The sequence below is a fragment of the Sceloporus occidentalis genome, unplaced genomic scaffold (genome assembly GCF_023333645.1).
Source record: "Sceloporus occidentalis isolate IW3139 unplaced genomic scaffold, rSceOcc1.0.p SCAF_243, whole genome shotgun sequence".
NCBI lineage: Eukaryota > Metazoa > Chordata > Lepidosauria > Squamata > Phrynosomatidae > Sceloporus > Sceloporus occidentalis.
Window position 1 is genome coordinate 1,137,370 of NW_028317223.1, and position 14,157 is coordinate 1,151,526.

A 14,157-nucleotide genomic window follows, 5' to 3' on the forward strand; every position below is an offset into this window, starting at 1 on the left:
GATTCGCTTTTCTTATTTGATCATCTCAAGGAGCCGTTTACTTAATCGCCCGTTCCTGACCAATAAAAACACATCAGCAGAACGTAACCTAAAAAAAAAAGTAAAGTAAGTCAAGGTTTATACCAAACACCGAAAAGGGAGGGGGGTAGGGAGAAAGAGACAACGACATGAATCCATACTCCCCGAACAGCCCCCCCCCCCCAAGAAGTCACCAATTCAATGGATGAGGGGTCACATACACCGTGTCCCCCGATCCTTCCCACCTATGGGCACCTTATCCAGCTTCTCCTCCCCAGACGCAGCCATCATTACCTACGCACGGTCCTCTCCCCATCAGGCCCTCGCGCCAAGAAATCGGCCCTGAATTCCCGTCTTCCCCAGATGAGCAATCATCTCTATCGGCCTCTCTCCACCCTCACTTTTATCCCGCCCTCCTTTATATGTTCTGGTTATCGCTGTATCTTTGGCCAGCTTCCCGCACGCACAGCAGAGTCTCGCTGCAAGCAGCCCTCTCTTTCCTGCTCTGCTTTGACTTTCTGCATGCCTCTCCCTTCTCTCCACTACCGCACACGCAGCAGATCCCACACAAAAAAAAAACCAAACCCACGGAGTATATATCTTTTTTAAAGCTTGTAAACAAAATAATAAAAAATGCGTATTTTATAAAAGGTCCCCTGCGTTGATTACTCTGCTCGGAGCCAGCGCTCGGTCGCTGCTCACGTGCGCCGGCGGTGAATTTCCCTCCGGAGATTAAAAAGCACCTGCCCCCTCTTTACACACCTCCATTTACAAACAGACAGGAATGCTCTGTGTTTATTCACGACTCCTGAGGCAGGGTTAAGACGTCATCGCCTGCAAACGCGGTCGCAAGACCAAGGGGGTAGTAGGACCCACGGGGTGGCATGACATTTTGCGCCAGCGGGTGGCGGATTGCGGGTGGCGAATTGCCGACGCGCTTACTTTAATGCCCCTGACCTCCTGCGGAGGTCTGAAATCCTGAGTGGGGAGGGGCAGTAAAAGGAGACACGGGGATAAACAGGTCAGGCGGAGGAAGCATTGTAAAGAAAAGAATGCCGCGGTGACAGGCGGAAGGACCTGCAAAATGAAGAATGGTTTATACGGCCCCCGGGTTTAAAGGGATCCTAAAGACTCCGCGAGAGGATATGCTGTCCCTTAAAGTGCAGCACCAGGGTGGGGGAAGGGGGCAGATTAACATCTCGGTGTAGGGAAGGCCTGTGGAATGACTTACAGCACTGTTGTTTAATATATCGTTGAGCAGCACCCAGAGAGGGGGCAATAAATGCATGTGGGGTACATAGTAAGTGGTGTGAACCCCCCCCCCCCGCTCACATGCATGCGCACACAGCAAGGGGGTTACACACTCGCATGAAAAGACGTGCCGCTGGGAAAGTGTAAAGCAGCCGTCCAGTAATTATAAGACTGAGGACGCAGTGACCGTAAGGGGGACGCCGGTAACGATGGGCCGTTTGGTAGGAAGAGGTTCTGTTGTCACAAGAGGGTAGCAGTACAGGGGCAAAACGCAGTGACAGGGGGGAAGGGGGGGGGGGTCTGGAGGTGCAGTGACAGGAGGGAAGGGGGGGGTCTGGAGGTGCAGTGACAGGAGGGAAGGGGGGGTCTGGAGGTGCAGTGACAGGAGGGAAGGGGGGGGTCTGGAGGTGCAGTGACAGGAGGGAAGGGGGGGGGTCTGGAGGTGCAGTGACAGGAGGGAAGGGGGGGTCTGGAGGTGCAGTGACAGGAGGGAAGGGGGGGTCTGGAGGTGCAGTGACAGGAGGGAAGGGGGGGTCTGGAGGTGCAGTGACAGGAGGGAAGGGGGGGGTCTGGAGGTGCAGTGACAGGAGGGAAGGGGGGGTCTGGAGGTGCAGTGACAGGAGGGAAGGGGGCTGGAGGTGCAGTGACAGGAGGGAAGGGGGGGTCTGGAGGTGCAGTGACAGGAGGGAATGGGGGGTCTGGAGGTGCAGTGACAGGAGGGAAGGGGGGGTCTGGAGGTGCAGTGACAGGAGGTAGGGAGGATGGAGGTGCAGTGACAGGCAGTGGGGGGGCTGGAGGTGCAGTGACAGGAGGTAGGGGGGGGCTGGAGGTGCAGTGACAGGAGGTAGGGGGGGGCTGGAGGTGCAGTGACAGAAGGTGGGGGGGCATGAAGGTGCAGTGACAGGAGGTAGGGGGGCCTGGAGGTGCAGTGACAGAAGGTGGGGGGGGCTGAAGGTGCAGTGACAGGAGGTGGGGGGCTGGAGGTGCAGTGACAGGAGGGAAGGGGGCTGGAGGTGCAGTGACAGGAGGGAAGGGGGCTGGAGGTGCAGTGACAGGAGGGAAGGGGGCTGGAGGTGCAGTGACAGGAGGGAAGGGGGCTGGAGGTGCAGTGACAGGAGGGAAGGGGGCTGGAGGTGCAGTGACAGAAGGGAAGGGGGCTCGAGGTGCAGTGACAGGAGGTAGGGGGGGTCTGGAGGTGCAGTGACAGGAGGTGGGGGGGCTGGAGGTGCAGTGACAGGAGGTGGGGGGGCTGGAGGTGCAGTGACAGGAGGTGGGGGGGCTGGAGGTGCAGTGACAGGAGGTGGGGGGGGGCTGGAGGTGCAGTGACAGGAGGTGGGGGGGGCTGGAGGTGCAGTGACAGGAGGTGGGGGGGGGCTGGAGGTGCAGTGACAGGAGGTGGGGGGGGCTGGAGGTGCAGTGACAGGAGGTGGGGGGGGCTGGAGGTGCAGTGACAGGAGGTGGGGGGGGGGCTGGAGGTGCAGTGACAGGAGGTGGGGGGGCAGGAGGTGGGGGGGGCTGGAGGTGCAGTGACAGGAGGTGGGGGGGGGCTGGAGGTGCAGTGACAGGAGATGGGGGGGCAGGAGGTGGGGGGGGCTGGAGGTGCAGTGACAGGAGGTGCATAAAAATAATCCAGAGAATTTGTAACGGTAACAAAAGGACCCTGTGACAGGGAGCGACTAAACCATAATGGGGATGCTGCGATGCGGTCACTGTCTTAAAGTGACAGTATAAGGATGTCGGGGATGCAATGACAGGAGGCAGAGACGCAGGGGGTATGACAGTGTCTGGAGACACCGAGCCCGAGCTGCGGGGATGCCGCACTAAGCACTCACCTGCTGGCCGGATACGTCTCCGTGCCCCGCGGTGTCCGGGGTTTATCGCTGCCGCTCAGTGCCGCAGTCAGTCCAGGGCCTTACTCGTGTGAACCCGCGCAAGGCCACCCCCACCTCACGGAGACGCGCATCAGCTCATGCACGCGCCTGCACCTTCCACAGTTACGCAGCGAGCTTCGTGCGTCATGACGTCTCCAGGTTACTGCAAATGGATGCCCGAGGCAGCATATAGAGGGAGAGGGCTAAGCCTCCCCTGCCGAGGTCTAATGGATGGTTAGATGTTTGGGTGTGATCAGATAATGGCGGGCTACACTCACCTCACACCGAGAGGGACATAACCTGTCACTTAGCAACCTTCTTACCTCCCAACAGCTGCAGTGACCATAGAGGGGCACTTCTTCTGTTTTAGAGGGGTGTGATCGAAGGTGTGGCTGTGGGCGTGGCTCTGTCAAGATTATCTATGACTTTGTGCCCCATGGACAGCTGTTTATGTCATTTAGAAGAATAATGCGCGTTTCTTCTACCTATTAACCCTCTGCCTGCTGTGCCTAAACACATCAGTGTGACTTTTATGGCAGCAGCACACCTGGACATACCTTGCAAGTGTCCCTCTTCAGGAGACACATTCCCTCTAAGTCTTTACTAGGAGCTCAGAATATTTGCTGGGTATGAGGGTATCACAGACAGCCCTAAAATCCCCAATAATGTGCATAGAAACAGCAGGAAACTAAATTAAATTGTGTGAATAAAATACATTATTCTTCATCTAAGCGGCTCACTATCTAGAGGGCACAAAGTCACATAAAAAGACTTGTAAAGCCACACCCCCTAAAATAAAAGAGTCACATTGGCTGTTTGCAATATTGGCCAGTGAGTATGCTGCGATAGATTCTGAGATTCGAGAAAGAAAGTGACAACAGGGGAGGAAAAGGGACAGTTTTTGACAGATGAAAAGCACCATCAGCGAAGCTCGTGTATCATGACATTTGGTAATATGAAGGAGTAGAGCGAGTGTGTCGGCCATGATTTCTGGGATGTATGCAATCAGTTACCTCTCGTATGTGCGATCAGTAAGCAAGAGACGGCTGGCAACCACCAGGAAAACGAAGCAAACCATCCCATTGGATAAATCCGTAATATATTGTTCTATATTGCCACGGAACATATTGTATGATATAACGACATTGGTTATTAGAAATAAATTCAATAAAAAAATATATTGTTCTATATTGTTATGTTACGTAAAGTTGTGTTATTTGTGAATCCGGTTTGTGTTTTATGGTTTCCTTGTTGTGCGTCCACCGACTATGATTGGAATTATAGTAGGCATGCGGTAAATATATAATCACGCTGCCTTAATAGTTTTACGCTATGTTCCTAAACACAATTAAATATACGTACACAATAATGAAAAAACATATATATATCCGCACACAGACACATACACAAAATTTACATTCATGTATCCTGCATAAGTAGAACTACTTTGTAAGAATGATCCTTCACATATATAATTATGTTATGTACATTTCTCGGGTGTTTTGGGCGGATTATGTGTGTAGGAGTTACTCACATTAATGAATACTGTATAGCGCACTCTGTAATTTACTTTATGCCACCAACTGCCCTTTCTTTTCACGGTGGATTTGCAATCTGCTGTCTACGCATTTGTTGGGCGAGTGTGAAATCTCCCGGCCCGCGTATAATTATACGTTATCCAATTTTTTTAAACATTTTAAGCCAAATGGCTTGGGGGCCCAGCAGTAACCCTATGGAATCTGTTACGAGCTACCCTAAACATGTTTAACTGAATTGACAAAATTTAGAGATTTGTGGGATAAATGAGCTCCGTATATTTTTCGAGGAATTGGTCTTTTGGTAAAATGTAATACTTAATCCCCTTAGCTTCTGAAATACATATTATTATGGAGATTTAGCCAAAGCCAATATTCATGAATATCTACACAATAAATAATTTATTAAAACATGGTGGTTTTTAAGAGACTGAACCAGCCTCTAGGGACAGTGCGAGAAGTAAATGCCGCCATGTTTCTACACCCTACTGATGCCTGTGTCTGGCTTCTACTAGTTAGACGAAGCGGCCATGTTGGTACGCCCACAGCGAATCCTCCAATCACCAGTGACTTAGTAGCTTCCCTACCACCTTCTGCCTCCCTTTCTTGTGTAACAAGTAAATCATTCCCCACGGGACTCGGGAGGTGCGGATCAGCACAAGGAGTTCCGGGGCCGGGCAGTTGTTTTTAAATCATGGCGACCGGACGGTGCCCGAGCTCCGGCTCCTCGCTGAGGATAATACCAGTGCTGCTGGGAATGGTTCTTGTCACGGCTCCGCTCGCCCAGGCCAGGCAGCTCCGTTTCGTTACCTTGGTGAGTGAGCGCGTGCGTCCCCCTGTGCGTGACGTCATATTACTTGCTGGGGGAATGCCGCAGCCATCATTAGTCTTGTATGAGGGACCCGGAAGTGAGAGGGAAACACAGGTGCCAGGCAGGGTATTAAAGGGAAATGCATCATAATTATGTCTGAGTGATTAGGGAAAGGACATGCACGTAATGATTGGGTGGGAGAGACCCTCATTATGAGGCTGCAGGTGGCGTTTGCATTATTGTTAATATTACATTAGTTGCCAGTAATCATGGTTTAGTATTTTTTTGTCCGTGCTTTTTGTTATAAAAGCAACATAGTGTGTTTTTTCGCGAGCATCATCCGTGAAAATAACACCAGCCGTGCGTATTCAAGGCGTTGCACAAAGCAGAGCGATCAATGGTTGCCTTCGATGGTCATTAAAACAATACATCCTGCAGGGTTACGTTTAACTGCAGGGTTACGTTTGAGACAAAGGGACCGTATGATCGTGTATACATATACCACAAACCGCTCGATCATAACCTGCCTGCAGTATACTCTCGATCGTGTGAGACCAATGCCTATGAGCAGGGGCGAAACTAGAAGTCATGGGGCCTTGGTGCCAAAATTCCCCCCAGACCCCCCAACAGCTAGTCTGTGCCATCATTGCCCCCACACAACTGACCTGTGCCTTCTTTACCCCCCCTTCCAACATGCAACGTATGTAAATACACATACAAAAATTACACACACTCATACTCACTAACACATCCATGCTCACACGTACACCCGAGTACTCATCCATGCTCACACACACAGAGACAAGTACAAATCCATACTCAAACACGCACATATATATAAAGACATACATCCCTTCTCCCTCCCGCCCCCGCTTACCTTTCACCGCTCCTAAATTTTGCTGTCTGAGTTTCGCCGCGGGGTCATGTGGCCTCGCGTGACCCCGATACGCTCCGGTGCCGGTTCAAAATAGTTTAGAAAGGGCCCTTCTGAGTGAGAGATCTCCATTTATTTTGTGTTATCTGGCCATTGTCCAAAGGACCAAGTACGGTGGTTTTATCCGTAGAGCAACCAATGCAAGTGTCCAGTAAGCCGGGCCATTCCGCTGGTTGCTACGGCGATAAGACAACATTTCAAACTTTTTATACGAAACCCACAGAGCCAAAGTGGACAAACACCATAGATTGAAATATAGACTACATATAGACTGATTGCAACAAGATGTCGACATCGTTCTTCTACGGTGTCCTGCTAGTTCCTTTTTTCTCGTGCATACAAGCTCACATAACTGCAGCCTTTCCAAAGTGAAACAGATGACTTATTAAGTGTCCTCTTGCAGAGTGGCTATTTGATAATAATGACATCACCACTAGGTCATTTCCAGAGATGACCTATTAGGTGCATCACATGACATCGCATGGCTTTGCATTGAGAGTTCATAAGTCCGTCTTCATGCCGAATGGAGACCGGATCTGATTTACGTCATTAAAAAAGGGCCTGATATGTAGTATTTTTATGGTAACTGTTTATAATTTATTGTAACTTTATCACAAACGCACTTGAATCATTTATTTCTAACTATGTGCATCATAAGCCCGTCGAAAATGCTTCAAGAGTCCCGTCGGGATTGAACTAATCGCGTCTTTAATCGATGAGTGATCCGGTTCCTTGTCGAAGGGGCAGTATTGCTTCTAGTCCGACTTCTGAGAACTTTCTGTCTCTGCTCCAGGTTTATCGACATGGCGATCGATCTCCAGTGAAGACTTACCCCAACGATGCACATCGAGAGAGCGCCTGGCCCCAGGGCTTCGGTCAGCTCACACAGGTCAGATGTTCGTTCCAGTCGTAGTTTCTTCCCATGCCATATTTTTGACCCTTGTCCACAGTTTTGTTCTTTTTATCCCCAACTTCGTTTCTACTCTTTTCATCTCCGGTGTGAACTATGTTCCTCTGTTTTCAGATTGGGATGAGGCAGCACTGGGATCTGGGACAGGAGCTGAGGCATCGTTACAAAGGATTCCTTAATGAGTCTTACAACAGACATGAGGTGAGACGTCCCACGCAACCCTCCGTAATTATCATGCAGAGAGACCGTGCGGAAAACACGTTACTAGTTACATAGCTGATGAGTAGGACTTGATAGCAATTAACATATATATATATATATATATATATATATATCTATATATCTATATATACCGTATTGGCTCGAATATAGGCCGCACTTTTTTCCCCCACTTTAAGTTTTTAAAGTGGGGGTGCGGCCTATATTCGGGGTCTAGCGCCCGACAGCCGGGCAGGCAGCGGGGTTTGGATACAGATCCCCCGCAGCGGTGCAGGGGACCTGCAGCCTAATCCCCGATACGCTCAGACAGCCTCCCCTGCCAGCACTTCCCACGGGGGGGTGCCGGCACGGGAGGTTGTCTAAGTGCATCGTGCGGACTGTCCGCACGATGCGTTTTACCTCTGCCCCCCCCCCCCCTACTTACCGGAGCAGACTCCCGGGTGTCTTGCAGGGCCAGCGGGGGACATCTACGCAATACGCGTATACAACTGGATGTGCCGGCACCGGAAGTTATATACGCGTATTGCGTAGATGTCCCCCGCCGGCCCCGCAAGACACCCGGGAGTCTGCTCCGGTAAGTGAGGAGGACAGTGGTAGCATATCTCGGGCAGGGAGGACAGTGGTAGCATATCTCGGGCAGGGAGGACAGTGGCAGCATATCTCGGGCAGGGAGGACAGTGGTAGCATATCTCGGGGGGGGGGACAGTGGTAGCATATCTCGGGGGGGGGACAGTGGTAGCATATCTCGGGCAGGGAGGACAGTGGTAGCATATCTCGGGGGGGGGACAGTGGTAGCATATCTCGGACAGGGAGGACAGTGGTAGCATATCTCGGGGGGGGGGACAGTGGTAGCATATCTCGGGGGGGGGGACAGTGGTAGCATATCTCGGGGGGGGGACAGTGGCAGCATATCTCGGGGAGGGAGGAGGACAGTGGCAGCATATCTCGGGCAGGGAGGACAGTGGCAGCATATCTCGGGCAGGGAGGAGGACAGTGGCAGCATATCTCGGGGAGGGAGGAGGACAGTGGCAGCATATCTCGGGCAGGGAGGACAGTGGTAGCATATCTCGGGGGGGGGACAGTGGCAGCATATCTCGGGCAGGGAGGAGGACAGTGGCAGCATATCTCGGGGGGGGGACAGTGGCAGCATAGCTCGGGCAGGGAGGAGGACAGTGGCAGCATATCTCGGGCAGGGAGGAGGACAGTGGCAGCATATCTCGGGCAGGGAGGAGGACAGTGGCAGCATATCTCGGGCAGGAAGGAGGACAGTGGCAGCATATCTCGGGCAGGGAGGAGGACAGTGGTAGCATGTTTTTTTGGTGCTTTTTTAAAGAAAAAAACTTTTTCTTTAAAAAAGCACCAAACTTTTAGGGTGTGGCCTATATACGGGGGCGGCCTATATCCGAGCCAATACGGTATATATATATATATATATATATATATATATATATAAAACTATTATACTTTTGGAACAGATTCAGTGAATGGTCGGCTCGAAGCTATCACTGTCCCTTTAAACTTACTCCATTGTTGCACAAGATCCAACAAGGGCATTTTCAGTTGATCAGGATTGGGATTGCATTATTTCAGCTTCTATCACAGAAGCGCATGGTCTATTTAGTCTTCTTAACAGCCGACCAGACCCGGAGAAAAGCATAGAGGTTTATTTCTTTACAATAAATCTTAATTCTAATCTCAAATGGTTTAGTGTGTTTTGATTGGCTTCACATCAGCTTTTGTCAACCCGATCTCGAACTCTTTTTTATGTTTTATGACCATGGATCTTTATTCCCATCCCCCAACCAGCAATGATATCAGTCTGCGTATTAAGGTAGGGACATTAAATGGAGCCCGGTCCAGAAATCAGATTAATTCCCGTAGAGGCTTTGGAAATCACCAGTGTCTTGTGAGCTAACCCGTTACTCCGGTTATACCGGTAGTCCTGGGACTACTTTTGGAGCACCTAGTCTTGGGAAAGCATTCATCCATTGCGTACTATCGGGTGCTCAATCCAATAGTCGGTATTTTCGCTTTCAACAAAACCCTATAAAAAGACCAGGAACTCCCAGGGTGCTTCTTGCCAAGTCAACTCTTAAAATTTTTTGGGGGCTATTTTTAATGTTTTATGCAGACTTTTTCTATGAGGAATACTCTGCAGGGTCCCTGTGCCTCCCCTTTAGTTGCATTAGCGTGTAACAATGGTATGAAAGGGGCTCTGCCGGCCTAATTCCCTGCCTCCAGTTTGTGCGTGCCCCCACTGCCTGCGCATGTACGATACGATACGAATGATATGTTATTCACTGTTCCTTGAAAAAAGATGCAAATTGATCTTCACTGTCCCTTTAAATCTGAGCAAAACAGGCTTCATAGTCGGTTACTCTTTAGATGTTTGTGATACCATTTAGTGGACTGAAACACCTGATAAGGTGATTATTATTTATTGTTTTATATAGCGCCATCAAATTCCGTAGCGCTGTACAATGGGTAGACAGGACATAACAAGTAGTATATAACATGACAAATTGACTTACAGAGACAACAGGTGAGACGAGCTTACAATCTAGAGATGTTTAAACCTAATGTTGCTCTTCGGCTTGTTCTTTAAACATATCGACCGTCGAAAGGAATGGCAGCCTTCTGAAGTAACCCAAGACTTTGCGTTTCTCTTTCTGTGTATGTTGCTTGAATTTTGTCACTTTGTCAGCTACCACAATGTCAGATACGTTCCTTCAGATTTACGTACGGAGCACGGACATTGACCGTACCCTGATGAGCGCAGAAGCCAACCTTGCCGGTCTGTACCCTCCGGCGGGTTCCCAAGTGTTCAACCCCAACATATCGTGGCAGCCGATCCCTGTGCACACCGTGCCGGATTCTCGGGACCGGGTAAGTAGGAAGACACGATAAAGGAGTAATCATATTGGGAAATCAGCACCTGGTATTGTCCTAACGTCATTATGTGGTATTTGTTTTAGCTTCTGAAGTATCCTATTCTTCCCTGCCCCAAGTACCTACAGCTGCAAGAGGAAACCCGTCACTCCTCGGAGTACATCCAAAAAACCAAAGACAACTTAGTGAGTAATGCCTTAAATGCGGTCGTCCCCAAATAGCACTGATTTATCATTACAGATTTCACATTCCCCCTGCCGCTTTGCAGCCTCATTGACACCTCTCTTGTCTCACAGGAGTTTCTCCAGATGGTGGCGAACGAAACTGGATTATCTGACTGCTCCCTGGAATCCGTCTGGTCCATCTCCGACATCCTATTCTGCGAGGTGGGTGCAAAAAGAGGGCCCGAGCTGGTTTTATAATTAATGAGTACAAGCACGCATGGGTTAATGTCTGACATTTTACATCACATGTGATCATTAGTCAGTATAGTTCTGTAACGCTACAATTGAACATTTTTTTCCCTACCATCTTTGATTTAGAAAACGCACAACATGTCTCTCCCTTCCTGGGCGACCCCCGAGGTCCGGGCTCGGCTCAGCGACTTAAAGGATTTCAGCTTTAGATTTCTCTTTGGGATCCACAAGCAGGTCCAGAAGGCTCGTCTACAGGGAGGTAAGCAGGGAAACGGAGTTTATTATTGCTTTTCTGAGACGCGCATGATTGTGATGGACAGATGAAATGGCCCTCAACAGTTACATCACCCCTGCATTTCTGAGCATAAAACACCCCAAAGGTGCCCTTTTTGACCTTTGCACATAACCTCTGATAATTCTCTTTGACCTAGACATGTCTCCCACATGTATTCCAATAATAATCATCTCTTCCCATAGACCTTCTGAAACGCCAGAGATCAAACATCTTGTTTAAACCCATAAGGCCGCTCATTCCCATGGGGCTCCCTGTTGCTTTTGGCATGACCGTCCACCACTGTACCCTTTAGATCAGGGGTGGGCAATTAATTTTCCCATGGGGCCACATGAGAAATTGGAATGGTTTTAGAGGGCCAGACCTCTACAAACTACAAACTACAAACTCCGAAGCCTTGTCCATTTTGTTAACTTATGTGCTGTTTAATAAAGTTATTCAAGCCTACGTCATTGGTAGAGGTGCTTGAATAAGTAAGGCCTGAATAACTATTAGCACAGCACAGAAGTGAACAAAATGAACAAGGCTTCGGAGTGCATACCGTATTTTTCGCTCTATAAGACGCACCTGCTGATAAGACGCACCTAGATTTTAGAGGAGAAAAAAAAGGAAAAAATATTTTGAGCTAAAAAATGGGCTAAAATATTTATTACGATAACTGAATAAGCTATGAACACAGTAAGACACACGCAGTAAGACACACACAGACACAGTAAGACACACACAGACACAGTAAGACACACACAGACACAGTGAGACACACACAGACACAGTAAGACACACACAGACACAGTGAGACACACACAGACACAGTGAGACACACACAGACACAGTAAGACACACACAGACACAGTAAGACACACACAGACACAGTAAGACACACACAGACACAGTGAGACACACACAGACACAGTGAGACACACACAGACACAGTAAGACACACACAGACACAGTAAGACACACACAGACACAGTGAGACACACACAGACACAGTAAGATACACACACACACAGTAAGACACACACACACACAGTAAGACCTCCCTCCCTAACCCCCCTTCTCAGGATCTCCCCTCTAACTCCCTAACCCCCCCTTCTCAGGATCTCCCCCCCCGCCCCGGTCACTTACCTTAAACTCCTGTGTTGGAAGCGTGAGGCGTTTGTCTCGGGTGCCGGCGCTTCACTGCTGATCGCCGGCGTCTGACGTCATATGCCGGCGCCCAGCGTAAAGCGCCGGCACCCGAGACAAACGCTTCCAACACAGGAGTTTAAGGTAAGTGACCGGGGCGGGGGGGGACACCGGACTCATTGGTGAGTCACCAGGACACTCTTTGCGGGCCGGTCCGAGCTATTCAGCGGGCCGGATGTGGCCCGCGGGCCGTGCTTTGCCCAGGTCTGCTTTAGATTGTCGATCTGATTTCGGTATCGCACACCTGCAAGGTTTAAAATTAGAAGCATGGTATTAGGAGTACAGTGTAGGGGGTTGAGTTGGATTGTGTAGTAAACCGACGCCATGTCTCTCTCTCTCTCTCTGTAGGTGTTTTGGTGCATCAGATCCTGAAGAACATGGCGGCCGCACACAACACGTCCAACGAACTCAAACTCATCGCATACTCTGCAGTAGGTGTCCGCACAGGAGAGCTTAAATTTATCGAGCGTGGCAATTAGCATATAATCCTTTCTACTGGTCACGCTGCAACCCGTCAGATTAAACAATCACCCGTAAATGTATTTAATGAATACAGCTGGTCATGGTGTAAAAACACTGCTTAATTTGCAGATCTCAAGCTGTGTAATTGAGTTTATAGATAAGAATAAGCAGTATATATATATATATATATATATATATATTTTTTTTATAGTAAGTGATCATACTGAGCCTGGTACCTGTCGCTCTTTGTCGCAGCACGACACCACGCTGGGAGCCCTGCAGATGGCACTGGACGTATACAACGGCAAACAGGCCCCTTACGCCTCCTGCCATATCTTTGAACTGTTTGAGGAGGGTCCTGGGTACGTACCTTTCCTAATACCGCCTGCTGCTACAAGGCTTATGATTTTATGAAGCCAAATGAAACTGCAGCTCTCAAGCCAACTCTCTCTTTAATAAATAAACCCAATGTGTCTTTTTTGGTCTTTCTTCATCTCAGGAACTTCACGGTGGAGATGTATTTTAGGAACGAGAGTGGAAAGCCGCCGTACCCTTTGACCCTCCCTGGATGTAACCACACTTGCCCCTTCCAGGATTTCCAGCGTTTGCTGCAGCCTGTGATCGCAGAAGACTGGGAGAAAGAGTGTCAGATCGGTGATACCACCAGCGACACAAGTGAGTAGACAAATATACCAATACTGACATAATCCTTCACGCAACAAAACATCCAACTTTTATATACAGAATTAGAACACAATTTAGTTCTATTGTATTTGATAGTTGAAGGGCCAGTTACCCCTATGGCTGGAATTAGGAGTGAACCCAACACAAGCTGACAGTACCTTGGCACATTAGCTTTCTAGAAGCATTCTGTAGGACACAAGCCTTTGAATTAATTGTGCAGTAGTGTCAAAAAAATAAAAAACATGGTCCCTTTAATAGTTTCCATCTTCCATGTTTGGCCATCCCAGATGAATTCTTTGTCTCGTCCACACAGGGGTTATCATAGGCCTGGTCGCTTGTGGATGTATCCTGCTCCTCCTCGTGGTCCTGCTCCTCACCGTCCTTTTGCGTCAGAAGTCCCAGCCTGCTGGCTACCATCACGTCTCGGATGCCTTAGAAGAACAGACCTAAACGTTCACAAGGTTTCATCGTCCTAGGATCATCTCTCTGTGTTTTTAGATGTCGTCGATGCTGGTGGCGACCACCAACAGGAAACAAATGGAGGTTTTTTTAAACTATGATTTTAATGTCTTTTTATGTTCGGGATCAACCAGACACGTGGGAAATTTTAACGTTCATTCAGGAAACACATTGGCAACACAACAATGCAATATTTCCGAGATGGAATCAAACTTCAC

At 49.2% G+C, this 14,157-nt stretch overlaps 1 protein-coding gene across 1 annotated transcript; it reads left to right on the forward strand.

The window, feature by feature from the left end:
• Window positions 1-5,369: 5,369 nt before the first annotated feature.
• On the forward strand, window positions 5,370-13,930 carry LOC149276280 (lysosomal acid phosphatase-like). The gene is made up of 11 exons (XM_089503831.1): window positions 5,370-5,489; window positions 7,214-7,309; window positions 7,445-7,531; window positions 10,283-10,435; window positions 10,525-10,623; window positions 10,735-10,824; window positions 10,981-11,113; window positions 12,683-12,765; window positions 13,052-13,158; window positions 13,296-13,471; window positions 13,794-13,930. Exons 1-11 carry the CDS (start codon window positions 5,370-5,372, stop codon window positions 13,928-13,930), a joined length of 1,281 nt encoding a protein of 426 aa, XP_089359957.1.
• Window positions 13,931-14,157: the final 227 nt, after the last annotated feature.